This window comes from Equus quagga, chromosome 10 (genome assembly GCF_021613505.1).
Source record: "Equus quagga isolate Etosha38 chromosome 10, UCLA_HA_Equagga_1.0, whole genome shotgun sequence".
NCBI lineage: Eukaryota > Metazoa > Chordata > Mammalia > Perissodactyla > Equidae > Equus > Equus quagga.
Window position 1 is genome coordinate 19,562,989 of NC_060276.1, and position 25,936 is coordinate 19,588,924.

General features: G+C 39.1%; 1 protein-coding gene across 1 annotated transcript in view; it reads left to right on the plus strand.

The window, feature by feature from the left end:
* The first annotated feature begins 838 nt into the window (after positions 1–838).
* The window catches only part of LOC124245929 (fibrous sheath-interacting protein 2-like), a 31,612-nt gene continuing 6,514 nt past the window's right edge, over positions 839–25,936 (plus strand). The window contains exons 1-8 of the mRNA XM_046673762.1: positions 839–996; positions 4,003–4,164; positions 5,152–5,241; positions 5,612–5,751; positions 6,779–6,920; positions 7,621–7,731; positions 8,133–8,253; positions 25,106–25,174. Of these exons, the coding sequence (XP_046529718.1) occupies positions 898–996; positions 4,003–4,164; positions 5,152–5,241; positions 5,612–5,751; positions 6,779–6,920; positions 7,621–7,731; positions 8,133–8,253; positions 25,106–25,174 (934 nt within the window). The 5' untranslated portion in view covers positions 839–897. The remainder of the gene's footprint in view (positions 997–4,002; positions 4,165–5,151; positions 5,242–5,611; positions 5,752–6,778; positions 6,921–7,620; positions 7,732–8,132; positions 8,254–25,105; positions 25,175–25,936) is intronic.

Below are 25,936 nucleotides of genomic sequence, written 5' to 3' on the forward strand. Positions count from 1 at the left end.
AGTCTCAGCCCTTAATGTATTTACAGTCTAGTGAGCTCCTATGCAGCAAGCGACATAGCAGGGACTATGTTTTACTCATTACTGTATCCTCAGCACCCAGCACAGTGTCTGGCATAAAGCAAGCACTCGATAAATGTTGGCTAATCTAATGAGAAGGCAGAAAGAAAGAAATAGAAGAAAGGGAAAGAAAGGGAGGGAGAGAAGGGAAGAGAGATGAGTAGCCCAAGACAGAAAAGAGGACAAGGGAAGAAAGCATTGAGCCTTGGAAAAACCAATGTGTCCTAAGTGGGACCTGGGGGATGGCATGCCTAAGGGAAAGGGAGGGTCACAGTGTCTATAACTTGGGCAAATGTAGAAAGCCAGGCCTGTGGCCCTAGTACAAAGTACACAATTACTCGTGGACATGTGTTGAACAGAACCATAGCTCCTTCGGGGCTAGCAAGAATTAGAATAACAGCCAGCTACCCGGTGACTAAGCTTGATACATCCTAGTTTAGCTTAAATGAAGGGCGTTGATTTCAGAAAGAAATGGAACCTCAACTGCAGCCCTCTTACAGTCCTCTTGGACCAGTTTCCCAACTCGGAAGCGCTTAAACCTCGAGTCTAGGGTCCTGCGCATGCGCCGAAGGATGGGGCTTTAGCCTGAGTGGTCGCTGCTCCCCCTCCTCTCACGTGAGGGCGACGCCCGCTGGGGAGACGCCCAATGAGGACGTCAGCGCTCCAGCCTGTACGCGGCACAGTGAGGGGCGTGGCCTGGAGGACGCGTTACCCCGGTGACAACCGTCTTGGGGGCCCAGACTTGGTCAAGGCCCAGAGCAGTAAAGGTGTGAGTGGAGAGGAGAAAGGAAGACGCCTTGCTGCCCCAGCCCCCGGCCCCCTGGGGGCTGATGGGTGGCCATGGATCTGTACCTCAGCAACTGCTATAAGGCTGCCCAAGCCGCCGCCACTAAGGCGGCTGCCAGCAGCCTAACTGTCAAGAGGGAAAAGTGCGACACTGTGAGTGGTGGCCAGTCCATCGTCCTCCTCCGCCTCCTGGCTCCTGGGCGGGGTCTAGGAGGGCAGGCGGACAGAAGGGGTGGACGTGTCGGCAGAGCAGGAGGGGAAGGGGCGGCTCCTTGACGACTCAGCTTCCGGCCTCCAGGCCCCGGGCAGCCAGTGGCTACTGCTGCCACTGGCCAGGACTAGCCTTGGGCGGGCGGGGCCCAGAGATAGGGCTGGTGACCTGGGAAAGCTGGGAGGCTTTCCGGGTTGTCAGCAGGGCAAGTTCTTTGAACCCTGAGTGTATGATTCTTTGGTTTATTTGGAGGTATTAGCCTGTTGAAGTGTGAGTAGATTGGTCTAAACTAAAAGCATAGTTCTAGAAAAAAAGACACTTTCTAATTGTATCTGACAGAGCTCGCAAAAAACCCCCATTCCAGAGGTCGGAGCAGCGCAGCTATTAGATCTTCCTCTTGGGGTCAAGCTGCCTGTTATCCCAGGAAGCAATAATGTATTCTATACTACAAATATAAGTGAAAAAGTAAGTTTTAATGTGCTTAAGTGATTTTCTTTAGTTTTCAGCTTGCTGTTAAACTTGAAACACCGCTATGGTTTTGCTTTGAGTCAACTTCAATTTCACACGCCAAGTTAAATGAGTTTAAGTGTTTAGTGTCTGAAACTCCCTTTAATGATAGGCCCCATGATATGCCTCAGCCACCCAGTTCAGCCTTATCTCTAGCCCAGAGTCTCAGCTCCTAAAGGTTGGGAGTTTTTCTGTCTACCCACACATACCATGCTAATTCCTACTTCTGTGCCTTTGTCCATCTGACTCCTGAAACCTGGCATGCACTCTCGTTCTCAACTTTCAATTTGGGCCATTTGTCAAGAGCTTCTATATGAAGGCTTTCTCAAGTGTCACAACCCCCAATTATGTCATTCCTTAGAATTCACATTGCCCTTGGTCTGCACTATCTCACTCAGCACTGAATCAGTACTGTTAGTGCTTCAGTGTGCTGCACTCACATTGTTACTCATTTTAAGTCCTCTGCCTACCACTCCCCAACATTCAGGCCAAGCCTGAATGAGGTTCAGAACTTTCTGGGTGAATGTGTGCTTTGAATAGCAAAAGGTTCTACAGGAATAATTCTGACATCCTTACCCTTCCACTGACTAGTGTGTCGTCAAGAATGAGTAGGGGCTCCTTGGTATTTCTGATATTTGTGTAACATATATGATTTTTTAAAGATTTATTGCTGGAAAACAATGTAATTTCTCTTTTGAGAATATGTTCAATTAAATATATGCCAACCTCACAGAAACTGAGTCACACTCCCACAAATCAGCTTTCTTAACACAAACTCAATCTATTTCACTACTAGTAATAATACTCCTTTTTAGTTTGTAACTCTAGCCCTATCTGTTGGTTTCTTCCTTAAATATCTTCTGTTTGCCATATTTCTATTCTGTTCCTTTGTTATTCACTCGTTAGCTACTTCTTACTTCCAGATTTTTCTATACTGAATTATATGGGTTCTCTTTATACTTTATTATATTTATTCCTCCTAAATGTATGCATTTAATCATGACCAGGCACTACATTCAACTCTGAAGACTAGATCCTTCTCTGTCTTTTAGCAGGATCTCCTCAAGGAAGCAAGACTTAACATTTACACCTTTAGTTTTTAAAAAGCTCATTTTACCCTCATGACCACCTTGTGAGTAGAACTAGGATTTATCTAAGGTCACAGGTAGATAGCAGCAGAGATCAGACCAGAACCACTGTCTCCTGACTCTTAGGCCACCCTCTTTCACCTGACCTTGCTGCTTCCAGAACTGCAGACCACTTTAGCAAGGCACTACAGGAAAGAGGAATTTAAAGGTCTTTCGTATTGTTTTGAATGCAAGCAGAAATGAAATTATAGGATTCTACTGCCTTGTTTTCAATAAGATTAAAATGTAACAATGCAACCTACCTATCTTTAGCTATGCGTTAATCCAAACCTGACAACTGATCCTATACTTCAACACTTTGATACTGTACCTATTCTCAGGTAATTTGTCTATAAATTAATTTGCATGTTTGTATATCATATTCGGGTAACAACTGTTTACCAACTCCTTAAATTGGTTCTCTTGTAAAGTTTATAGTAAATACTTTGCCAATTAACTTAGACATTTTGCTTTCAAGAAAAGATAACATGTTAAGTGAAAAGAACAACTTGCATACTTTCAAAAGTCTCCGCTATGATCTCCCACAGGCAGGTAGTGATAATATAATAGACTCTTCAGTCTAGGGAAACCAGTGATTTTAATTGACAATAGAAAGCTTACCCTGGCCTTAACGAATGGGTTTGTTCTTTCTTGATAGGTCAGTAGCCCAGGTTTGGTCAACACATGTCTGTCACCAAAAGTCAACATCTAAAAGAAGCAGCAGCAACAATCAATCCACTAATTGCAGCATTGTTTCAATTGCCATCACTGTTGATTGTTTCTCTTCCAGGAAAGATATGGGCTTCCTGTCTAGTCTCACTGTAAATTGACTCATTGCCCAGAAGGATGTTCTTTGCCTTTTTAAGGAAACATTGATAGTCAGGAAATCCAGCTTCCTGATATCGGTCCCTTGGGAGAGACAAGAGGCTGGCATCAATCATGTCAAAAACTTTCAAAGGAAGCTTTTAAGTGAAAAAAAGAAAGCTAGAATCCTATCAGCCCCTCCTGCCTGCCCCTCTGCCTACATATGAAGCATCCTACCTCCCTCAAAGGAAGTCCTAGAGCCACGCCTCAGTGTTTAGGACTTGACTGAGTTTGAGGCTACCACCTCCAACCTACAGACAGGTCTGGTCGAGAAGAGAGAAAAGCAGTTACGTTTACCCAAATCAGACCATTGTCTGTATTCTCTTACTTCAGATTCTTCTTGCATGTCTTATTTTCAAGGAACAGCCTAATCATTTCAACAAATGAGGTTTAAATGTGTGATTTCATTCATTTTCCATATATAATACTTTTGAATTTATGTGTTTGCAGCTTTATCAATCTTCTTATGATTTTAACCTGACTGATCCTTATGGTCGACTTTTGGAAACCAGCTATAAAAGCCTGCATGATCCACACTTAAAAGCATACTACAAGCGAAAAGATATCCTGAGGAGATTAAGGAAAGGCGGCTACATCACCAGAAATAATAAAGTGAGTTGAAGCCTACTTCCTGTTAACCAGCAAAAACCTAGGGACTTCCTAGGCAGTTGCTTCTCTACTTCACTGGGAGCCTGTATCAACTTTTAGTTGATCAATAAAGGATACCTAATACAAAACTCAATGAATTACTCAGTATTTGGGTAAAGAGCAGTCAGGCAGCTGTTGGTAAATAAAACTACTTGTTCCCACTTGACCCTTCTTCTTTGATAACAGCAAAAGATAAGCACCAAATGACTTGAGTATGTAAAGACATATACACATTTATTTATTTATGTATTTTCTCCCACCTGTATTGTAGTGCCTTTCCTCTGGCTCTAAAGGTAATAATTGGCACTGTACACCTGTCAAGGAATATTTCCTATACCCTTTGAGAAGACTAGAGACAAAATTAAAACCTAACAGAACACAGCTTGATAAAATAAATTCTTTTGAGGGTTAAACATCATTATTATACTGGTGTTTTAATAACAGATTCATTGGGAAAAGTAAATTTCTTTATTTTTTTTTTTGAGGAAGATTAGCCCTGAGCTAACTACTGCCAATCCTCCTCTTTTTGCTGAGGAAGACTTGCCCTGAGCTAACATCCATGCTCATCTTCCTCTGCTTTATACGTGGGATGCCTACCACAGCATGGCTTTTTGCCAAGCGGTACCATGTCTGCACCCGGGATCTGAACTGGCGAACTCCGGGCCACCGAAGCAGAACGTGCACACTAAACGCTGCACCACGGGGCTGGCCCCATAAATTTCTGATTATGATGTGAACCATATTATTGAAATAATATTATTTAGATAGAAATTTCCTGGTGATAACAATGATTATAGAGAGATACTGTCTTCCAAATTGTTACCAAAATGTACTATTATTACCCTTGATCCCAAAATTATTACTAAAATGAATGTTCTTATGACTCTCTTCTCTGGAAAGTTTTAAGATTGTTACAACTTTTTATTTAGGTATTTGTTTTTGTTTTTATAGGTTGTATGTACCTTGAAGGAATTGAATAAATACAGGCAGTATCTGACCAGTTTAAAACTAGACTTTGAAAGAAACTATATAAGAAAACAAGTAAGTTAAATACTCAAATTTGCTTTTTTTAGGGTCTGTAAAAAATTTTTTATGTAAAGTTTGAAAGAAAGGTTTGGTCCTCTGCAGAATACTTTCTTATAATATTCTGACCTAGAGGTATTAAGGTAACAAATCAAATAAGATCTCTAGAGATCTATAAGAGATAAAAATGAGACCTTTGTCTTTCATTTACAGAGAGAGAAGTTTTAACTTGTCTGGAATGGAGCCACTCTAGGCTTTAATGCAGGTTAACAGAACTAACCATTTGTAAAGTACAGGAAGTTTACCAAGCCCTAAACATAAGAAGGCATATGAAAGGACAGGTTTATTTCTGGCCAATATAAAAACTTAATTCTTTTTTTCCTCTCAGACAATGATTAAAAATCAAGTAAATAAATTGTACGAAACCAAGAGAGCCTATGAAAATTATGAAAATGCACAGTTCCAAAAATGGCTGTTACAGGAAAGTCCAAGAGTAACACCAGATGAAGAGCTGTTAATAAAGAACAGGTATGATTGAAGCTAATGCATATTTTGTGGAACCCAGAAAGTTGTAAAAGTACTAGAAAGAATTGAAAGCAGGGTGAAAAAAAGTATTAGACTCTTTTTAACTCCCTATAGTCTTCAATGTGGAGAGAAAGGAAAGGAGATTAAGAGGTAACAGGTATTGGGAATCTTGGTACCAAGGCTAGGAAGGAGAGTTTCTACCTGAGAAATTGGAGTCGCCATGAGCCCAAGAGGTAAGCCAAACTGATGTTTGAAAAATAAATCCAAAGTACAAATCCCTGAGCTTGGGAAACCCAAGTCCATAGTAGCAGAGGAAGAGAAGGTGTCTTTAGCATGTTTCAAACTTAAGTTTAAGGAAATCACTGCAAGGTCAAAAAGGGCAAGTTGCTAAAACGTTATCTGATGCTAGTACAAACAGTGTTATTCCCCAACCAACTGTGTATGTTCAGCTATTACCACACACATTCAATGTTACCATTCAGAGGCCAAGCCCATGCCCCAGAAGGCAAAGGGATGAGTTGTAGTTCTTTCTCTTTCTCCTTTATCAGAGGTGAGGGCCAGTTCTCTATCACCTGCCTCTTATATTCCATGAATTCATGTCATGATATGCCAGAATAATTACTGATCCACCAGAGTCCCAGACTGGTGGTCTGAAGACCTATCTGTTACATCAGAAGTCATTGAAGGACTTGAGAATTACAGATTTCAGCTGTCTTTGGAAACTCATGTGCCCCAAACTACTCAGTTATGAATAATCTCTGTGTAAAATGCTTGTAATCACTCCGTTCCACATTTTACCGTTGTCCCAACCACAATAACAGAGACTTGTGTAACAGAGTCGGGTAAAATGTGTAAAGCATGGTGAGTTGGTGGATAAGGCTAGCTTAAAGGCCCCTGAAAAAGTGTACATTTCCTGTAGTTTAAGAAATCAGAAGCAACCGAGAAAGTGGTTGGAGGATATCAAAATAGATAGTACCATCATAAGGGAAAGACTCAATTTACCTTCACTTATATTTGCACTTTTATGTAGATATGTAGATATGATTAGTAGGGAATTAGACAAGGTTGAGCACATGGCAGAAGAGCAAAGTGCACTCCAGATGAAGGAAGAAGAAAGACGACATCGGGACCACATTAAAAGAAAACTTAGACTCCGAAGACAAATTGAGGAGGTGAGAAAAACCAAATTTTAAATATTGATGGGGAAATTTTGTATAATTGTTTTATTTATAAACATTTTTAGCAGTCCCACTATATTACCCAAAGTTATTTCAGTCTAAAAAACCTGCTATTAAAATAACAATAATTTTTAAAAAATCATAACACACTATTAATCTTTTATCACTGTTATAATAGACAAGCTTTAGTGAGATTGATACCACAAATTATATATCCATTACATTACAGTCACACCTCATCTGCTCTTAAAGTTTTAGAATTCATGTCTAATGAAAAATAATCATGCCTGTGTTCTCATTCCTCAAAATTCAACCAAGGCTATTCGTTTAGCTTCTCTGTCAAAATACACTTAAGGGCAACAGATTACATATACCGTACCCAACTGAGTCCATAAGAGAGAACCCTCTTGCCAGCATCTTTTTAGAGCCATCTTTGTAACTAGGCTTATGCTTGAATTAAGTTTCCAATATCAAAATCACGTCCTTCCTTTTGCCATTTCATTGCATCCACCAACACATTCCCAATAAAAAAAAAGTAAGATAACCCCATTCTAAAGCCAATGTAAGATTTTCATTATGGTTGACTGGATTTCCGTAAGGCCCTTGATTTGATCTAAGTTGCTTATTGGTAAAATACAAAAAAAGGATTATGAAAGAGAACTCCTGCTGACCACTTTAAAATTGTGCTCCTTAGGAATGGAAGAAAAAAGAAATGTTACTTCTGTCAAAGATTGAAGAAGAAGTAAAAAGAAAAGCAAGAGTTGAGGAACAACGTCGAAAAACCAGACAAGAAACTCACCAGAAGGTCAAGTGAGCTTTTACCAATAACTTAGGCTATTTGAGAAAAAACTTTTGCCAATTTTTATATATAAAAGCGTGAATTGTCAGAAGTGGCCTCAACTTATAAGGATAGCTATTCATGGAGAGACCCAGGCTGGTCTGAAATAGGACCAGTCTCCAGAAAGTAGGCAATGATTTAAATTGGATTTAGTTGTTAAAATATATTCTTCATGCTGGACAACAAAAGGAAACTTACCCTACTACCTTCCTAGCTTTGTACTCATTATGACTTTAGAAATCTTAAGGCAGAAATAAGGGCTCCCTTCAAATATATCATCATATTTGAAATATCTGTTTTGCATTTTCCAGTGGCAAGTTGATATTAAATTTTTTAACATATTAAATGTATATTTTTTAATATTTTAGAAACAAGGACTTCTAGAGAAAAAAATCGCTTATCATTTACAAAAAATGCAAATGAATGAGCTTAAGAAAGTAAAACAGGTGGGAATTACATTTGAAAGCAAAGGACAAGATGAAACAGAAGGTGAGAGAAAGAAAATAAAAGACAAAATAGCCAAGTAGAACATGCATATCTCTATATTAATTATTGGTGGCTCTGTGAAACCCCTCTGTGTGCTTATACAGTGAAGTCACAAGGCCCTTGCAATGGAAAATCCTAGAAGCTCACACTACCTGTGCCAGGCACTGTGCAAGGCATTTCCCAGTTACAGCTCAAGTTGTAAAGAATATACAGACACACACACACATATATACACAATATTATTACATTATATACATTATAACAAATTAAACACTTCTATAAAGTGTCTCAGTAGACAAGACTGCCTTACTGTAGATTTAAAAAGAAGACAGTAAGGCGAAACAGTACCAAAAAAAAAGGTAAGACAGAGAGAGCAAAAGAGAGAGAGAGAGAGATACAGAGGGAGAGAGAGAGAAAAGGAGCCATTAAGAGAAAACACTACCAAAATAATAGATTAGAGCAAAGAGGGAGACAATGAGAGAGAAATATAGAAAAAAATTTAACTAAGGATCAGTAAGAAAAGATTATACAAAACAGAGAGCAAGCTAGTAAGAGAAAGAAAGAAAAACAGGTTTTTTAAAAAAGGAGATAAGAGACATTTAAAATACACTAAGCAAGAAGTAGAAATAGAAAAAAATAAGAAAAGGTTAAAAAAGAAGAGGCAGTAAGAAAAGATGGTACAAAAAGAAAGAATGAAATGGAGAGAGGGAGAGGAAGAGAATGAATGAATGAATAAGAGAGAAAAGGAAAGAAAATTGAGCAGAAAAAGCCGGTTAAGAAAACACACACACACACATAGGATGCAGGAGTGGGAGGAAGACAAAGGCAATGAAACAAATAAGAGAGACAAGGAGAAGAAGGAAGAAAGGCGAACAGGCAAAGAAAAGAGAGAGAGAAAGAAAAGCAGCAAGAAAAAGACAGAAAAAAACACAGGAGGAAAGAGTGAGTAGGGAGAGAGAGAAGTTTAAAGAGGCTAAGTCAGTAGGAAAAAGTAAAATAAAAAGAATGTGAGAGTGAGAGAGAAGAATTTGAAAAAGAGGAGCTAGTAAGAAAATCACATACAATCGGGAGGAGAGGTGACAGAGAGAGATGAAAAATAAGAAGTCAGTAAAAGAAGACAAAGATAGATAAGATAGATAGACACTAAAAAGGAGAAGTCAGTAAGAAAAAGTAGTACAATGAAAACAGAATGAATGAAAGAAAAGGACACAGTAGGAGGGGGAGAACAGGAGGAAAAGAAAATATTAAAAGAAGGAGGCAGTAAGAATGGCAGTAAAAGGAAATATGGAAATAAAGCAAAAAAGAAAAAAGACAAAGAGCAAAATGAAAAGAGGAGTATTAGAGACAGAGCAAAAGGGAGAGAAAAAAAGAATAGTACAAGAAAGAAAGAGAAAGATTTAAAAAGTAACAAAAGACAGTAACCTTAAATGAGAGAGAGAAAGACATAAAATATGAACAGACTTTAAAAAGGAAGAGCTGGTAGCCAGTAAGAAAGGCAGTACAGGAAAATATAGAAAGAAAATCGAGAAAGAAGGGAGGGAAGGGAGAGAGAAAGAGGGAGATAAAAGAAACATAAAGGGAAAGTAGGTAAATAAAATGAGGTCAAAAAAGAGGAGCCAGTAAAAAGGCAGGACAAAAAAAGATAGAAGGAAAGATGAGAGAGAAAGAGAGAGAGGGAGAAGGAAAGAAAACAGTTGGACAAGAGAAGACTGTAAAAAGAGAATAAAATATGGAGGGAGGGAGAGTGAAGGGAGAGAGGGAGGAAGGCAGGCATGCGGGCAAGCAAAGAAAAGAGAGTAAAGAAAAGGAGTGAGAAGGAGATATTGAAAAAGGGAATAAAGGAGGAAAGGAAGGAAAGAAAAAGAAATTTTAAAAAAAGGATCAGTCAGTAGGAAAAAAGAGTAAAATAAAAAAGAAGAGGGAATGTGATTGTGTGAGAGAGAGGCTTGAAAAGGAACCAATAAAAAAACTGTAGGGGCCGGCCCTGTGGGCTAGCGGTTAAGTTCAGCATTCTCCCACTTCACTTCAGCAGCCCAGGTTCCGTTCCTACACCACTCGTTAGTAGCCATGCTATGGCAGCAACCCACATACAAAATAGAGGAAAGTTGGCACAGATATTAGCTCAGGTCCAATCTTTCTCACCAAAAAATAAATAAATAAAGCAGTAAAAAGAATACAGTAAAATGAAGATGGATAGATTACTTGATAGCTAGATAAGCAGGTAGATATAGGTAGGAAGGTAAAAAGAAGCTAGTAAAAAAGATAATACAAAAAAGGAAAGAGTTACAAAGAGAGATAGAAGGAAAGAAAAGAGTTTAAAATTTAAAACTGAAGCCAGTAAGATGAGAGTAGAAGAAGGCAGGGAGAAGGCGAGGAGAGAGGGAGGCTGCAAGGGAGGGGACAGGGCAGTTAGAGGGAGAAAGATAAGAAGGAAAAGAGTAATGAGAGACAAAGAAGGGAGGGAAGGAGGGTGGAGGGCAGGTGGGAGGAATGGTGAGAAGGAGGAGAGGAAGGAGGGAAACAGGGGAGGGAGGGAGGGAGGAAAAATGCTTGCAGGCCAGCAGGTAAAGAAGACAGAAAAGCCAGAAAGAGTGTGAGAGAAGGTCCTCAAGAGGCATACAGAAAGGGAGAGGGAGGAAGGAATCAAAGAAGGAAAGAAGGAAGAGGTCAAGAAAGAAAAGAAAAGGTATAAAAGGGATGAATAACTAGGAAAAAGAAGAATAAAATAGAAAAGAAGAAAGAGACAATGTGAGAGTGAGAGACAGGAAAGTGTTTGAAAAGAGGGAGCACACAACAAAATCAAGTAAAATTGTGAATACATTGCAGGGATAGAGAGACATTTAAAAAGTGAAATTCAGTAAAAATACAGTAAAATTAAGATGATAGATGACTGCTGGCTGGTTAGGTGATAGATAGATGGATGCAGATATTTAGAAATAGATAGAATGGACTTTTAAAAGGAGAAGCCAGCAATAAAGACAGTACAAAAAAGAGTTAAAAAGAAAGAAGGAATAAAAAGTTTAAGAAGAGGAGCCGATAAAAAGAGAATAGATGAATGGAAGGCTGGCAGAAAGGAAGGGAGTGTAGAGGGAAGGAGGAGGGAAGGCAGGGTAGAAGGAAGGGCAGGTGAATGAGAAAGAAGAAAGGAAGAAGGGAGAAGAGGAAGGGTGGAAGGCAGGCAGGCAAAGCCAAAAAGAAAGACAGTTAAAGAAAGGGACTAATAGAGTGACAGATACAAAGGGAATGAAGGAAGGGAGGGAGAGAGAGGAAGGGAGATAGGAAAGAGTGAATGAGAAAAAAGGACAAGTCAATACAAAAAGTAAAATAAAGAGATTAAATATGAGAATGAGAGAGAAAGGTGTTTGAAAAGGATGAGCCAGTAAGAAAATCAAGTACCACTGTCTTTGGATGTGAAAGAAATTCAGAGATTAAAAGCAATGATAATTTTTAACAAGCCCTAAAATATAGATAGAATGATAGACAATTTATAGTTAAACAGGTAGATAGATAGACAGGTGGACAGAAAGACTATAAAAGGAAGTACCAGTAAAAATGTAAAAAAAAAAAAAAAAAGTACAAGAAAAAATTAAAAGCAGGAGCCAGGAAAAAAGGGAGTTAAAAAAGATGGGAAGGAGGGAGGGAGGAAAGGAAGGTAAACAGGCAAGTTTAAAAAGGATAAGTTAGTAGGAAAAAGTAAATTAAAGGAGAAAGAATTTGAGAGCGAGAGAGAGGAGTTTGGAAAGATGGAGCCAGTAACAAACTTAAGTACAATTGTAGGGGTGAGAGATTAAAGAGTAGAAGCCATTGAAGAAGACAGTAAAAGATAGACAGTTAGATAGGTAGATAGATAGATAGATAGATAGGTAAGTAGGTAGGTAGGTAGGTAGATAGATAGATAACAGATAGATAGATAATAGATGAGAATTTTAAAAGATGCCAGTAAAAAAGACAATAGAAAAAGAGAGGCTTAAAGGAGAAAGAAGGAAACAAAAAAGTGTGAAAATAGGTGCCTGTAAAAATACAGTAAAATCAAGCAAAGAAGGAAGGACAAGATGCATGCATTCATTCAGGCAAAGAAAACAGAAATCCAGAGTATGAAAGAAAAGGAGTAAGAAAGACCCAGGGAACAAAGAAGGAAGGGAGGGAAGAGACAAAACAAAATACAGAAGTTTAAATGCTATGATTAAGTAGAAAAAGGAGTAAAATAAAGGAGACAAAGCTAATGAGAGTGATAGAAATAGGGAGAGGCGATTGAAAAGGAGGGGCCAGTATGAAAATCAGGCCACTATGGGGGGGCAGGGGATTTTAAAAAACCCCCCCAAAAAAGAACATTAAATAAGATAGATATATCAATGATTGATAGATAGGAATGCAGGTAAACAGACATTTAAAAAATTAAACACATAAGTCAGAAAAATAGGACCAGCAAAGGGAAGGAAAAAGGGAGAGACAGAAAGAGAGGTAAGTGAAGAATATAAGGTCAGGGAGCCAGACAGGAAGGAAAGGGGGGGGGGGGGGGGGGCAAGCATGCAAGCAGGCAAAGAAAAGAGAAAGAGTAAAAGAAAGGAGAGCTAAAGAGACTCAGAAGAGAATAGAGGAAGGGAATTGGGAAGAGATTTTAAAGTAAGAGACTCATGTACAGTTGGGAAAGGGGAGGAGAAAGATTTTTTTAAGGCAGTAAAAATACAGCAAAATGAGGATAGATGATTGATAGGTACATAGGATGATAGGCAAGTAGATAGGTAGACATATAGGTAGATAGAATTTTAAAAGGACAATCTAGTAAAAAAGCATATGAGGGAGAAAGAGGGAGAAAAAGAGAGAGAGAAGTTTAAACAGGAGCCAGTAAAAAACAGTTTAAGAAGGAAAGGGGAAGGGAGGGAGGAAGGGAGAGGGAGAAGGAAGGAAAGCAGGGAGAAAGGAAGGAAAGGGAGAGGGAGGGAAAATTTGGCAAGGGAAGGGATGGAGGGAGAGGGGAGGGAAGGAAAGAAGGAAGGAGATAAGGAAGTTGGTAGTTTACAGTCATGCATTGCTTAATGGGGATATGTTCTGAGAAATGCCTCCTTAAGCGAATTCATCATTGTGCAAACATCATAGAGTGTACTGAAGGGGAGCAAAATTTGCCACCCCAAAATGTATCTCTAACATGAGATTATTTTAGGCTGATTATTTTTAAGAAACAAAAGACTCAGAAAGTTTTTCTCCTTACCTCCCCCTTAACTGCCTAAATTCGGATTAAAAAAAAAAACATATCTCAGGAAGCAGCTATCACCTTAGCTTCACATGAACTAGGTGGTAGATGGGGAGGAAATTAGAAAAGCCTGTTTGTTGGCCTTCCCTCTGTGTTCTCTGTTTCCATGTGTTCAAACACTTGTTTTCCAAACATTTGTTCCTTTTCACCTACCTGTGAATTATCTTCTTTTCTTTGAAGTCCTTGACTCTCCCCACCCCTAACTTCTTCTCTTGTCTTTAGCTGAGAACGGTATTTAGGGTGAGAGCATCAGTCATTTTGGCGAGTTACTCAGTTTTCCTGGGTTTCTCCCATGTTTACATGTTATTAAAATTTGTTTTTCTCCTGTTAATCTGTCTCATGTCAATTTAATTCTTAGACCAGGCAGAAGAACCTAGAAGCGTAGAGGAAAATTTCTTCCTCCCCTGCAGGATTTACACAAACCTAGATGGTATAGCCTGTTACACACCTAGCCTATATGGTACTAATCTTATGGGAACACCATCGTATATGTGGTCTGTCATTGACCAAAACATCATTATGCAGTACATGACTATACAGGCAGAGAGAGAAAAAGAATGAAAGAAAGACATAGAAAAACAAAAACCAAAATAAACAAATTGACCTTTAAAATGGATGAATCAGTAAGAAAAAGAGGAAAATAAAAAGAGATGAATATGAGAGTAAGAGGGGAGTTTGAAAAGATTAGTCTTTAAGAAAATCAAATATACTTTTTTCTGTGTGTGATATAAAAAGTAGATGTCAGTTTAAAAATACAGTAAAATAAAAATTAATGATTACTAGATAGCTGAGTGGGTGTACTGGTAGATGATAGTTTTAAAAAGAGGAACCAGTAAAAAATAGTATAAGAAAAAAAGAGAAAGGAAGGAGGAAGGGAAGAAAGGAAAGATGTCAGGCAGGCAGAGAAGGACAAAGGGAGAAGGAAAGGGATCAAGAAAGAGAAAGAGAATAAAAGAACAAAGGAACAAAGAATGAAAAGGAAGAAAATGAAGTTTAAATCAGACTAGTGAGTAGGAAGTAGAGAAAAATAAAAAGAATGTGAGAGAATGGTGGAGGAGTTTGAAAAGAAATCAGGTATGAAGATCAAGTACAATTGTGGAGGATAGGGGGATATTCAAAAAGTAAAATTAAGTTAAAAGTAAAGTGAAATGAAGATGGATAAATAAATAGGTAGAAAGAAAGAATGGACCTTAAGAAGAGAAGTCATTTAAAAGCAGTACAAAAGAAGAAAGAGAGAGAGTTACAAAAGACAGAAGGAAAGAGAAAGTTTAAAAAGAGAAGCCCGTCAAAAAGAGTATAGGAAGAAGGGAGGGAGAGAAGAAGGGAGGAAATTAGTTTATAAAGGATGAGTCAGGGGCAAAAAGAATTACATAAACAAGGAGAGAGAGAAGGGAGTTTGGAAGGGAGGATACAGTAAGAAAATTAAGTACAATTGTGTGGGGTAGGGGAGAAATTTAAAAAGTAAAAGTCAGTACAAAAAGACAGTAAAATGAAGATAGATAGATGATTGACAGCTGGATAGGTAGCTAAGTAAGTATGAAGCTATGTATGTAGGTAGGTATATAGATATAAAAAGAAAGAGAGGGAGGGAGGAAGGAAGGACAGACTTTAAGTAGAAGCCAGTAAAATAGGCAATACATCCAAGAAAGGGAGAGAGAGCTATAGAAGAGAGAGAAGGAAAGAAAAAAGTTTCAAAATGAAGAGCCAGTAAAAAGAGAGTGAAAGGAGGGAGGGAAGGAAGAAGGAAAAAGACAGAGAAACAGAAGTTTAAAAGGGATGAGACTAGAAAAAGTGCTAAGATAACAAAGGAGAGACAATGTGAGAGAGAGACAGAGAAGTTTGAAAAGGAGTAGCTAGTAAGAAAATTAAGTACAATATGGAGCACAGAAAGCAAAAGAGCCATCTAAAAAAGAAGTCAGTTTAAAAATACATTGAAATTAGATAGATGGATCAATCAATACATACATACACACTTACATACATCTGTTGATACACAGATACATACAGAGCTGATTTTTAAAAGGACAAACCCATAGTAAAGACAGGACAAAAAATAATGTGAGAAGAAAGAGGAAAAAATTTTTAAAGTAGCCAATATAATGAGAGTAAAAGAAATTGAGAAGAAAGGGATGGAAGGAGGGGTGGACAAAGAGAAGGAAGGGACAGGGAAAAAAAGAATGTTATAAGGGAAGAGTCTCTGGGAAAAGGAGTAACAAAAAGAATGTGAACATGAGTGACAGTGAGAGGATGCTGACAAGGAGAAGGTAGTGGGAAGATTAAGTACAGTCATGGACAGGAGAGAGAGATCTAAAAAGTAGTTAACAAATACAGTAAAATAAAGATAGATAGGAAGATTAGATAGATAGGGAACAGATTTAAAAAATAGAAGCCAGTAAAAATGGCAGTACATAAAAAGAGAGTTGCAGAAGAGAGAGAAAAAATTTTTTTTGAGCAGAGCTTTTTAAAAACTATAAGGGAGAAGATGAGGAGGGAGGAGGGACAGAGAGGAGGGATGAAAGAGAAAAAGTTTAGAGATGAGTCTGTAGGAAAGAGTTAATTAAAGAAGGAGAGAGTATGTGAGAGTAAGAGGGAGGAGTCAGTAAGCATATCTGGTACAACTGTGTGGTGTGGGAGAGATTTAAAAAGTAGAAGTCATTAAAAAGACACTAAAATAAACATAGATGATTTATAGCTAGATAGACAGTGAGGTATATGGATACGTACAAAGGAAGATACGTGATTGACTGAAAGAAAAGAAAGGAGATAGAAAACTAGATAGGTAGGTAGATAGATAGATTCATACATACATACACACATATAGAAAGGACATTAACAGGCAGAAGCCAGTAAAAAAAAAAAAATAGAAAGAGAGTTAGAAAGAGAAATGAAAGGAAAGAAAAAGGTTTTAAAAGAGAGTAAAAGAATGGAAAGAAAACAAAGGAGGGACAGATAAGGGAGAGACAGAGGAGGGAGGGAAGGAAGCAGAAAGAGTGAGAAGGGAATGAAGGAAGGTGGAGGGAGGAAGGGCATTGAGGGAGAGGATGGAGAAAGGAAAGAAAAACATTAATAACGAAAGAAACAAGAGAAGGAAGGAAATATGAAGGGGGCAAAGAGAGGGAGGAAGGACGAAACAAAGAAAGGAAGTAGACAGATGAAAGGAAGAAACGGGGCTGGAAAGAAGAAGTTCTGAGATGAGTTCCTAGGAAATAGGAAAAAATAAAAAGAAAAAAAATGTGAATGTGAGATGACAGTGAGAGGATGTTGAAAAGTAGGAGGTAGTGAAAAATTAAGTACAGTTGTGAAAAGCAGCCTGAGAGAAAGAGATCTAAAAAGATGAAGTAAGATAACAAATACAGTAAAATAAAATAAGTACAGAGATACATAGATACATAGATTAAAAAAAGACTAGACTTTAAAAGTAGAGGCCAGTAAAAAAAAAAAAGGACTGTAAAAATAGATAAATAGAAGGCATTGTAGAACAGAGAAAGAAAGGAAAAAAGTTTAAAAGAGAAGCAGGTAAGAAAGAGTTTAGGAAGGGAGGAAAAGATGGAAGGAAGGGGAAAGAAGGGATGGAGGGAGGGAAGGAGAAAGAAAATTTTGAAAGGGATGAGGCTAGGAAAATTGATAAAATTAAAAAAGTAGCAGAGTGTGAGAGTAGGAGACACAGAGAGGAGTTTAAAGCAGGAGTTACTGTGAAAATTAGGTACAAGTGAAGAAGGCAGGGAGAGAAAGAAAGATCTAAAAAGAAGTAAAAAATAGAGTAAAATAAAGGTGGGTAAATTGATGACAGCTATGCAGTAGGTAGGTGGATAGAAGATAGATAGATACATAGATAGATGGATAGGATTTCAAATAGGAGAAACCAGTAGTAAGATAGGACCAAAAATATAGAAAATGAGAGGGAAGGAAAGAAATTTTTAAAAGAAGTCAGTAAAAGCAGAAAGGAAGAAAGGAAGCGGGTAAGCAGAAGGAAAGAAGGAAGAAAAGTTTATACAGGATGAGTCAGTAAGGAGAAGAGTTACATAAAGGAAAAGGAACATGAGAGTGTGAGGGAGGACCAGTAAGAAAATCAAGTACAGTTGTGTGGTGTGCGAGAGATTTAAAAAGTATAAGTCAGTAAAGAAAGACAGTACAATAAAGACAGAAAGAAAGATGATTGATTGCTGTATAGCTAGCCAGCCAGCTAGGCAGGTAGGTAGGTAGAAAGAACTGATTTTAAATAGGAGAATGTAGTAGTAAAGACAGGACAAAGAAGTATAAAGAAAGAGAGATGAAGGAAAGAAAAAAGTTTAAAAAGAGGAGTAGTAAAAAGAGAGAAAAAGAAGAATTAAAGAAAGGAGAGAGGAAGGAAGGAAAGAAAGAGGAGGGAGGGAGGAAGAAAAGAGGGATAAAAGGAGGAAGGAGGGAGGGGAAAGAGAGGGAGAAATGAATGAAGGAAGACAGAAGGGAGAGATGCCAGGGCAGATGGATAGACAGAAGAAAGAAGGAGGCAGGAGAAAGGAAGAAAGAAATGAGGGAAGGAAGGATGAAGAAAGCAAAAGGGAGGGAAGAGAGAAGAAGGAAGGAAGGTTTGCATGCAGGCAGGGAAAGAAGAGAGAAAGAGAGACAATGAAAGAAATAGAATAAGAAAAGATAAAGGGTATGAGCAAGGAAGGGAGGGAGGGAAGGAAGGTAGAGTGGAGGGCAGAGAGATCTAAAGAGAAGTCAGTTAAAAATAAAGATGGATGGATGGATGAAAACTAGGTAGGTAGGTAGACAGGGTTTTATAAGGAGGGCCTGGTACAAGAGATAATATTAAAAGATAGGAAGAGAGAGAGTGAAGGGAAAAAAGTTTACAAGGGGAACCAATAAAGAAAGGAGTATAACAAGAATAGAGGCAAGAAGGGAGGAAAGGAGTAGGAAGAAAGAGAAGGAAGGGAGGGATGAACTGAGGATGTAAGGAAGGGAGGAGGTATGGAGGAGGTAGGGAAGGAAGGCAGAAGTGCCGGCTCACAAAGAAAAGACAAAGAAATCCAGAGGGAGAGAGTGAAAGGAGTAAGAAGGAGACATAGAGACAGGTAATGAAGGTAGAAAGGTGGAAGGAAGGGAGAGAGGGAGGGAGGGAGAAAGGGAAGGAGAGATGGAGAAAGGGATGATGGAAAGAAAGTAGAAAAGAAGGAAGAAAGAAAAGTAGTTTATAAATGATGAATCAGTAGGGAAAAGAGTTAAATAAAAGAGAATAAGAAAATGTGAGAGAGAAGGCCAATAAGAAAACGAGGTACAGTTTTGTGTGATGGGGAGGAGATTTAAAAAGTAGTAGTCAATATTTTTTAAAAGACAGTAAAATAATGATAGACACCTGGGGTAGGGGGAGAGAACAGACTTTAAAAGGCATAAGCCAATATAAAAGACCATACAAAATAGATGTAAAGAGTTAGAACAAAAGAAATAGAGATGAGGGGGGCCGGCTCCGTGGCCGAGTGGTTAAGTTCACACGCTCCGCTGTGGCGGCCCAGGGTTTGGATCCTGGGCGTGGACATGGCACCGCTCGTCAGGCCACGTTGAGGCGGTGTCCCACATCCCACAAGTAGAAGGACCTGCAACTAAGATATACAACTATGTACCGGTGCGGGGGGAGGGGGGGGTGGGAAATAAAGCAGGAAAAAAATAAAAAAAGGAAGATTGGAAACAGTTGTTAGCCCAGGTGCCAATCCTTAAAAAAAAAGAAAGAAAGAAATAGAGATGAAAAGAAAAATCTTTAAGAACAGAAGCCAGTAAAAAAAAAAAAAAGAATGGAAGGTATGAATGAGGGAAGGAAGAGAGGGAGGAAGGAATGGAAGAAGGCAAGAGTGAGGGAGAGATAAAGGGATGAAGGAAAGAAGGGAAGGAAGGAACAGAGAAAGAAAGACAGAGAGGAGGACAGTGAATGAAATGGAGCTAGAAAAGACACAGAAAAAGGCTGTTAAAGGAAGAAGAAAAGAAGGAAGGGGCAAGACAGAAAGGAGGAAGTGAGAAGGAAGAAAGTTGTTCAAAGTGATTAGTCTGTAGGAAAGAGTAAAACAAAAGAAATGAAGGAGAATGTGAGAGAAGAGACAGAGGTTTAAAAAGGAGCAGCTAGTAAGAAATTTAAGCACAATTGTGGACAGTGGGGAAAGAAATCTAAAAAGAAGTCAGTTAAAATCTAACAGTGAAATAAGATGGATGAACGACAGTTAGATAGGAAGGCAGGTAGATAGGTGGGTAGGTGTATAAAATATAAATAAAACCATAGATAGGTGATAGATAAATGATGGATGGATAGATAAATAGATAGATGGATAAAAAGAACTTATTTTAAAAAGGAGAATCCAGTAAAAAAAAAAGTCAGTGCATAAGATAGTAAAAGAGTTAGAAAGGGAAAGAAGAAATGAAAAACGTTTTTAAAAGGGGCCAGTACAGGGGCCAGCCCGGTGGCGCAGCAGTTAAGTGCGCATCTTCTGCATCGGCGGCCCGGGGTTCACCACTTCGGATCCTGGGTGTGGACATGGCACTGCTTGGCACGCCATGGTGTGGTAGGCGTCCCACATATAAAGTAGAGGAAGATGGGCACGGATGTTACCTCAGGGCCAGTCTTCCTCAGCAAAAAGAGGAGGATTGGCAGCAGTTAGCTCAGGGCTAATCTTCCTTGAAAAAAATAAAAATAATAAAAAATAATAATAAAAGGGGCCAGTACAAAGAGAGTAAAAGAAAGAGAGAAGATGGGTAAGATAGGATAAAGTAGAGTAGGGTAGGGTAGGATGGGATAGGATAGGGTAGGGTTGGGTAGGATAGGGTAGGATAGAATAGAGTAGGGTAGGGTAGGGTGGGATAGGATAGAGTAGGATGGGATAGGGTAGGGTAGGATGGGATAGGGTAGGGTAGGATGGGATAGGATAGGGTAGGGTTGGGTAGGATAGGGTAGGATAGAATAGAGTAGGGTAGGGTAGGGTGGGATAGGGTAGAGTAGGATGGGATAGGATAGGGTAGGATGGGATAGGGTAGGAAGAGAGGAAGGCAGGCAGGCTTGCAGACAGGCACAGAGGAGAAATAGAAATACAGAAAGGGAACAAGAAAAAGACATAAAGAAATGGAATAAGAGGAGGAAAGAATGAAGGAAGGGAGGAGGAAACATGAAGAGAAGACGTTTAAAATGGGATAATTTGTAAGAAAATGTAAAATAGAGAAAAATAGAATGAGAGACAGAAAAGAGAAAGAAAAAGGAAAGAGTCAAAGACAGAAAGAGAGGAAGAATGTTTCACAAGCAGGAAGGAACCAGTAAAAATAAAGTGCACAAAAAAGATAAAAGAAAAAAGAGAAAGTCATAGAAGGATAGAAAAGGAAGGAAAGAAATAGAGAACAAAAAATGAGAAAAGTTTAAAAATGAGAAGCCTGTAAGAAGATTTTACATAATAGAGAAAGAAAAAGAAAAGTTTAAAAAAGAAGAGCCAATAATAAATTTGACATAGACATAAAAAAAGAATGAATAAGAAAAGACTACAAAAATGATAGTGTTAGAGAGAAAGGAAAGAGGAAAATAAAGATGTTTAACAAGGAAGAGTTAATAAGAAATGCCACTGCAAAACCAGTAGAACACAGGGAGAAAGTGAATGAAATAAGTTCTAAAAGGAGGAGCAAATAAGAAAACATAGTGCCAAAAAAGAATGAAATAATGGCAATGGAAGTGAAAGAGAGAGGAGGAAGGGATGAAGAAGGAAGAAGGAAGAAAGGAAGGAAGAGAGGGATGGAAGGAGGTAGTAAAGAAAGTGAAGAATTTTAAAAAGGGATGAGGCTGGGGAAAATGGCAAGATAAAAAAGCAGGAGAATGTGAGAGTGAGAGACACAGAGGAATTTAAAAGGAGAGGCTGCGGTGAAAATTAAGTGCAATTGCACAGGGCAGGGAAAAGGGGGGATCTAAAAAGAAGTGAGTTAAAACTAGAGTCAAATAAAGATATATAGATTGATGACAGCTAGGCGATTAGATAGATAGAATACAGATATATAGATAGATAGGCTTTCAAAAAAGGAGAATCCAGTAGTAAGACAGGATGAAAAATATAGAAAGTGAGAGAAGGGAGAAAGTTCTTAAAAGGAGCTAGTAAAAGAAGGAAGGGAGGGTAGAAGCAAGGAAAGAACGGAGAAAGCAGAAGAAAAAAGGGAGAAAGAACAGTTAATAAAAGTTGAGTCAGTAGGGAAAAGAGTTATATAAAGAAGGAGAAGGAATGTGAGAGAGAGAAAGGACCAGTAAGAAAATCAAATACAATTGTGTGGCGTGTGTGTGATTTAAAAAGTAGAAGTCAGTAAAATAAAGACAGAAAGATAATTGATAGCTGCATAAATAGCCAGCCAGCCAGGTAGGTAGATAGGTAGAAAGAACTCATTTTTAAAAGGAGAAGGCAATAGTAAAGATAGAAAAGAAAAAGGCATAAAGTAAGAGAGAGGGGGAAAGGGAAATTTTAAAAAGCTGTAGTAAAAATAAAGTAAAAGAAGAATGGAAGGAAGGAGGGAGGGAGGAAAGAAGAAAAGGGGAAGGAAGGAAGAAGAAAGAGGGATGAAAGGAGGAAGGTGACAGGAAGGGATGGAAGGAGGGAGAAACAAATGAAAGAAGACAAGAGGCAGAGGATGGGGTGGATGGATAAAAAAAGGAAAGAGGGAGGTAGGAGGAAGGAAGAAAGAAATGAGGAAAGGAAGAAAGGACAAGGGAGCAGGTGATAGGGAGGAAGGAGGGAGGAAAGAAAGAAAGAAAAGAGAGGGAGAGAGGAAGGGAGGTATGCATGCACGCAGGCAGGAAAAGAAGAGAGAAAGACAGAGACCATGAAAGAAATGGAGTGAGGAAAAAAGAGAGTAGGAAGGAAAGGAGGGAGGAAGGGAAAGGAGGAGGGAGGAAGTGGAGAACAGAGAAAGAGAGATCTAAAAAAGAAGTCAGTTAAAATACACTGAAATAAAGATGGGTGGATAGATGACAGCTAGCTAGTTTGGTAGGCTGATAGGTAGGTTGATGGATAGATAGGTAAGTAGACAGGATTTCATATGGAAAGACCTTGGTAAAAAAGACAATATTAAAAAGATAAAATGAGAGAGAGTGAAGGAAAAAAAATAGTTTAAAAGAGGAACCAGTGGGGAAAAAAGGATATAAGAGGAAGGGAGGGAAGGAGGGAGGAATAGGGGGAGGGAAGAAAGGAGTAGGAAGGAAGGGAGAGAGGAAAGGAGGAAGGATGTAAGCAAGGCAGGAGGTAGGGGGAGGAAGGGAGGGAAGCAGGAAGGAAGGCAAAAGTGTAGGCTCACAAAGAAAGGACAAAGAAATCCAGAGGGAGAGAACATGAAAGGGTAAGGAGGAGACATAGAGACCGGTAATGAATGCAGAAAGATAGAAGGTAGGTAAAAAGGGAGGAGGAAGGAAAGAAAAAGAAGACTTTTTAAAGGGGTGAGGTTAGGAAAATAGTAAAATTAAAAAGAAGGGAGAATGTGAAAGTGAGAGAGAAGTTTAAGAGAAGGAGCTAGTAAGAAAATTAAGCACAGTGTGGAGGACAAGGAGAAAGATCTAAAAGAAGTCAGATAAAAATTGAAATAGATAGAAGGATGACAGCTAGATGGTAGCTGGGTAAGTAGGTAGACAGACATAGATAGATAGATAGATAGATAGATAGATAGATAGATAGATAGATAGATGCATGCATAGATAGATAGAAGTGATTTAAAAAGGGGGAAACTTGTAAAAAGTCAGTACATAAAAGAGAGTTAGAAAGGGAAAGAGAAGAAATGAAAAACTTTTTAAAAGTAGGCCAGTAAATAGAGAGTAAAAAAAAGAGAAGAGGATAGGATGGGATGGGATGGGATGGGATGGGGAGGGGAAAGGGAAGCAGGGGAGGGAAGGGAAGAGAAAGAGAGACGGAGGGAAAGGAATTGAAAGAGAAGTTTTAAAAGGAGAGCAGAAAAGACTTTTTTTTTTTTTTGAAGAATGAGAGAATGTGCACAAGAGAAAGTTTTTAAAAGATGAGCTGATAAGAATAGTTAAAATGAGAGGGAGGAAGAAATGAAAAGTTTATGAAAGAGGAGTCAGTAAAAAAAGCTCATAATTCAGTTCAGTGAAGTGATGAGGCTGTAACCTCTGCCTCTGGGATAACAAATCGCTTTAACAGCAATATTGCTCCCTCCATCTTCAACTGTTAACTTCTAATTCCAGTAGGAAGAAAGTTTCAGGTAGGCATCTTAAACAGTGCGCACCTCAAATGCTTCTTTTTTTCTGTTTTGCTGAGCAAGATTAGCCCTGAGCAAACATCTGTGCCAATCTTCCTCCACTTTATATGTAGGTCACCACCACAGCATGGATGAAGAGTGGTGTGGGTCCACACCCGGGATCCAAACCTGCAAACCTGGGCCACCAAAGTGGAGTGTGCCGAACTTAACCACTATGCCACAGGGCCGGCCCTTCAAATGCTTTTTGAAGAAGAAAATATAAAATAATTTATGTTCACAATATTACAGAAGTGACAGGAGAATGAAGATGTCTATTTTCCATGTGAAATCAACTTATGCCACTATAAGGTGGCTGTCATCTTCCACCATGTAGACACCAAGGGATGCACATCTTATAACTCTAATGAAAATCCAATTAGCACTCATACAGTTTGGACTCCTTTTGTCTATCTAAATGATTAGAAACAGGAACTGTAGGGGCCGGCCCCATGGACGAGTGGTTAAGTTCCCATGCTCTGCCTCGGCACCCTGGGGTTTTGCCAGTTCAGATCCTGGACGCAGACCTAGCACTGCTTTCAGGCCATGCTGAGGCAGCATCCCACATAGCAGAGCCAGAAAGACCTATGACTAGAATATATAACTATGTACTGGGGGGCTTTGGGGAGAAGAAGAAGAAAAACAAAAGGAAGATTGGCAACATATGTTAGCTCAGGTGCCAATCTTAAAAAAAAAAAAGAAAGAAGCAGGAACTATAGTCACCTCTTTCACAGATGAGGTATATGTATATGGTTGCCTCTGCCAAGCTCTGAGACACAACCAAGAATTGTCATGGCCACTGTGGCCCACAGGGTCTCCAGCACAGTCATCACACTGGTCTGCATCCCCACACAGAGAAAAAGCCATGTTCCCTTTGGGCAGAATGGAAGGATGGAGTTTTTCCCTTTTCTCAGAAGATGACCATGTTCCCCCAAGTATAGCTTTAAGTAAACAAGATAATATTATAAAAGTGATTGTCCTGCCTCTCCATCACGTCTCTCCTAGGATTTCTCAGTCTTGCCACTACTGACATTTTGGGCTGGATAATTCTTTGTTGTGGGAACTGTCCTGTGCATTGTAGGATGTTTAGCAGCATCCCTGGCTTCTACCAAGATGCCAGGAGCAACCCCCCCACCACCACCACCACCATTTGTAACAACCAAAAATGTCTCCAGACATTTCCAAATGTCCCCTGAGGGACAAAATTGCCTCTTATGAACATCCACAATCTATCCTCTCCACTTCCTGCCCACAACACCATACATAGATTAGCATATGGCTCTCCTCCTACCGGGCATGAAAGGATAAGTAGAATCTATCTTGGATAACTGTGTCATCTATTTATTAAAAATAAATATTTTATTGTGTTTCTTTAAGTTTCTTCTGCTCAAATAAAGAAAATGAGTGATGCTACCAGTGACCAGAAATTTCACCATGGACAAAAACGTAATTAAAATGTTATGATTAGAAATACTAAAATAGTAATTTGTGGAATTGGGATTTGGTACTGACCTCTTCTGCTTATAATGCAGATAAATCCTCTATCCTTGTTATAAATGATAGATTTCGAGCAATGCTTGCCAACAGTGCTACAGCCTCTCTTGCCGTCCAGATTAGACTCCCTAATTAGTCAGTTCGTGTCACTCCCTCCACACGCCTATGAGCAGGGCGCCCACGTTTTGCAGCTGACAACTCTGCAAGCCCAGTTCATAGCCCTGTCTTCTCCACAACCCCTGCTCCTGATCTCATTATTGTACTTTTCCATTCCCAAACAAGATCCTGAGGCATTGTTTTAGCCCGTGCCTCACTGGCTGCTGCGGCCACTGCTGCCACTCCTTGCTCAACAGTTCAGCCTCCTAGGGAAGCTTTACTTGCATCTCATTTGTTTCACCTGGAGAATCATCCTTGCAGATTTCTGATTAGAGGTGCTACTGTTGTTTCTGAAGCCTGTGGCCCTAGGAACCTAGTATGACCACGACCCCGACCAATGCTCTTTCTCTAAACCCTGCCCTCCCTTAGGCTTTGGACTTCTAAGGCCTGAAGTAACTTCTGTCACTTCACTGGCAACAGAAATATTTTATTCTGCCACATATTTTTCTGCAGCAGTGGACTGTGCCGTCAGAGTTGTCCACTCTTGTTCCCCTGTTCTTTTAGAGCAGCCCGACCGAGTAGTAGCTGTTGTCATTTGAACACTTCAGCCTACTTCTT